Source organism: Panicum virgatum, chromosome 5N, assembly GCF_016808335.1.
Source record: "Panicum virgatum strain AP13 chromosome 5N, P.virgatum_v5, whole genome shotgun sequence".
NCBI lineage: Eukaryota > Viridiplantae > Streptophyta > Magnoliopsida > Poales > Poaceae > Panicum > Panicum virgatum.
The window spans coordinates 47100626-47103573 of NC_053149.1; the positions used below are offsets into that span (position 1 = coordinate 47100626).

Sequence of the window (2948 nt, forward strand, 5' to 3'; positions counted from 1 at the left end):
GCCCATTTAAATTTGTTTAAGCTACATTTAAAAGTGTAGTTGAAGTCGCAATGCTAATAGAAAAATATACATCACATTGGTGTTTATTATAATATAATATTTTAGGTTAAGCTAAAGACTTCATTGAATATGATTAGTATATACTTTAATATGAAATTAAAACAATAAACTTTTTACTATTCTACATGAATTTGGAAGAAAATAAATATAAGTACATGTATATAACAAATAAATAAATAAATTATAAAACAATAATTTAGGAAGCGTGTTGACAACCTAAAAGAATATTGGAATAACCATGGAGAAGCACAATCTAATAGCATTAGCTTAAAGGGAACAACTATGCGTAAAGGGGAGAAAAAAGTCAAAATGCGTCAGATTCCAAGAGAGTGATGGCGGCAACAGATAATGGTGAGTATAGAGGAGAAGACTGTATCTTGCTAGCTATAATGGAAAATTGTAAATTCTGTATGTGATACGTGATGGGAAAATAAATGCAGTAGCTGTAAGATAATATGGGTTCATATATATTCAAGAAATTTAATAAAACTAGAGATGAGAGAATGAAGAAAAAAAACACCTTGCTAGTTTTCTGGACTCGAAAGATGTTCCGTACGTGCGTCCTGACGCCATCGCGTAATCCCAAACGTTTTCTTTCTGTCTGAAAAGTATAATCCGTCCAGTGCTCCTTTTTGCAGGAGTAGTAAGCTGTTGGCATGTTGCTCCTGTTGCTACCGTGCGACGTGCTGATGAAGCGGGTGCAGCGCACCAAATTTGGCGAGGAGAGGGGACTCTGTTTTCGTTGGAACCGGCCGGCGTATGCTTTTCTCTGTCGCGCAGAGATATGCGCGCGGTTCAACTTTGATGCCATGCTACCGGCTCTAGCTCGCCTGGAAGGCTTGCTGTTCTTGGCACTAGAACTCCAAGCAACGGTTTTCTTTCCAAGAAAACCTCGGAGAGTATAGTGGCGGTACACTTTTATTCCGGTACGTGGCTAATGATGTTACATTGTTCTTTCTTTAAACACTCAATTTCTATGCATCTTGCGTTTTGTATTTCTCGAGTATATGCCTTAAGATCTCATTATATAGGCCTTTGTCCTTGATTCACCCTCCTCGGCTGCAAGTTCGCCACAGCTTCACGTGGTTCGCGCACATCGGCATGAATAATGACTTATTAATATGTTCGAAATGAGGATCACCAAGGCATCAACAAATTCCGGGAAAATGGAAGTGAAAAAAAAACAAGCCGCTCGATTATCATCATTTAGCTAATTCGTTACATGAGCACCGCAGCATTCCGATGGCATGATCATGCCAATTTATGCATTGGCACGTAGTACATAGTACATACAACACCACGACCAAGCTGCGCATCAACACGTCGATCGATCATCTCCCAGCATCTGCACACCTCTGTTCTGCACTTCTGCTCAACCACGGAACAACGATCATCCCGGTGTAGATCGGCCATCCGAATGGTCACTCCTCGCCGAAGACGGCCTCCCAGACGTCCTCGAAGGCGGCGAGGATGGCCGGGTGGTGGCGCGGGGAGTTGAGCGAGAGGTACGACCCCAGGAGCTCCTCCATCCACCCCACGCTGCCGATGCGCCGCTCCACCACCATCTCCACCATCGAGCTACGGAAGTCCAGGTACGGGTTCCTCGAGCGCTTCACCACCGCCATGCCCGCGCCGGCTGTCTTCGTCTCCTCTGCCGCGGCGCCCATCGGCTTCTTGACGCTCATCACCCCATCTTCTCCCTTCTTCTTCCTCTCGTCGAGTCCTCTGTGCTTCCTCGTCTCCACCGACACCAGCGGCCGGAAGGCGTCGCCTGGGGCTACCTCGCCGGTACTTCTTGGCAGCGCGCGGCGAGCCGTCGTGCTCCTGCGGCCCTTCCTCGTGCTGCTGCGGTAGAACTCGGAGGAGTCGGACGAGAGGCTCAGGGAGGAGAAGAGCGTCCTCGTCTCGGCCTCCTCGCCGCCCGCCTCCCCGTCGCTGCTGCTGGACGGCGCGACCTCGTCGTCCGTCGCGGAGGAGGAGGAGGAGGAGGAGGAGGGAGACCAGCCGTACGGCGCGGGCGTGCTCCGGGGCCGCCGCGCGCGGCCCCACGAGGCGGAGGAGGACGACAGGTGCCGCCTCGACGCCGACGGGGACCGCGCCGCGGGCTTGCCCCTGCCGCCGCCCTTGCTCCGATTCCTCACGTCCCTCGCCGGCACCGACAGGTGCTGCAGCAGCGGCGCGTCGGAGTGGACCGAGCGCCGGCCCGAGGAGGCGCCCGCGGCCCCGCCGGTGCAGTCCACGGATATGTGGACGAGCGACGCGCTCCGGGTGCGGCGGCGATGGCAGCGGTGCGCGAGGCCTTCGGGAGTGGGCCGCTTGTAGGTGCAGGGGGTGCAGAAGTACGGGGAGGGCGGCGCTTCCGGCTGGCGCGGGGAGAAGGCGGCGCCGCCCCGGGCGAGGCTGACGAAGGCCGTGCCCGCGCTGGCGGCGCCGGCGGACGTGGTGTTGGTGGTGCAGGAGGAGCGCGTGAGGATCTGCGCGAGCCGCTGCTTCAGGCGGCCGCCGGCGCTGTCCCGGTGGCGGGGGCTCTTGTCCATGAATGGCGTGTGCATCGCGGTGTGTGTGTGTGCGCGCGCGCGCGCTACGGCCTCAGCGGTTGACGTGAACGGCGGAGACGTGTGTCCTGTCTCTGCCTCTCTGGTGTCCCTCGCTGGCCGCCGGCTCACACTCGCCTCGCAGCTTCTTGCTTTGCTTTGGCTTAATAAGGGAGGGCGAAGCGAGTAGTCGAGTAGAAGAAGAATCCGCCGAGATTTCTTAGCCACGTGTTGCCCGTAGGATTGTGTACTGCTAGGGTACGTAGGGGAGGCTTCAAAAATACCGGAAGGTAGAAAAAACCGTGACCCCGAAGCAAGTTGCAAATAGAACAGGCTGTGTGCATGCATCAGTAC

General features: G+C 54.3%; 1 protein-coding gene across 1 annotated transcript; it reads right to left on the reverse strand.

Annotated features, from left to right (window-relative positions):
• Window positions 1–1233: 1233 nt before the first annotated feature.
• Window positions 1234–2948, reverse strand: LOC120676817 (transcription repressor OFP3-like). The gene has a single exon (XM_039958139.1). The coding sequence runs from the start codon at window positions 2940–2942 to the stop codon at window positions 1482–1484; it is 1461 nt and encodes a 486-aa protein (XP_039814073.1). The 5' UTR covers window positions 2943–2948; the 3' UTR covers window positions 1234–1481.

Bases quoted from the DNA above. Each gene is read 5' to 3' on its own strand.
- LOC120676817 (XM_039958139.1), bottom strand. From the start codon at position 2,942: ATGCATGCACACAGCCTGTTCTATTTGCAACTTGCTTCGGGGTCACGG.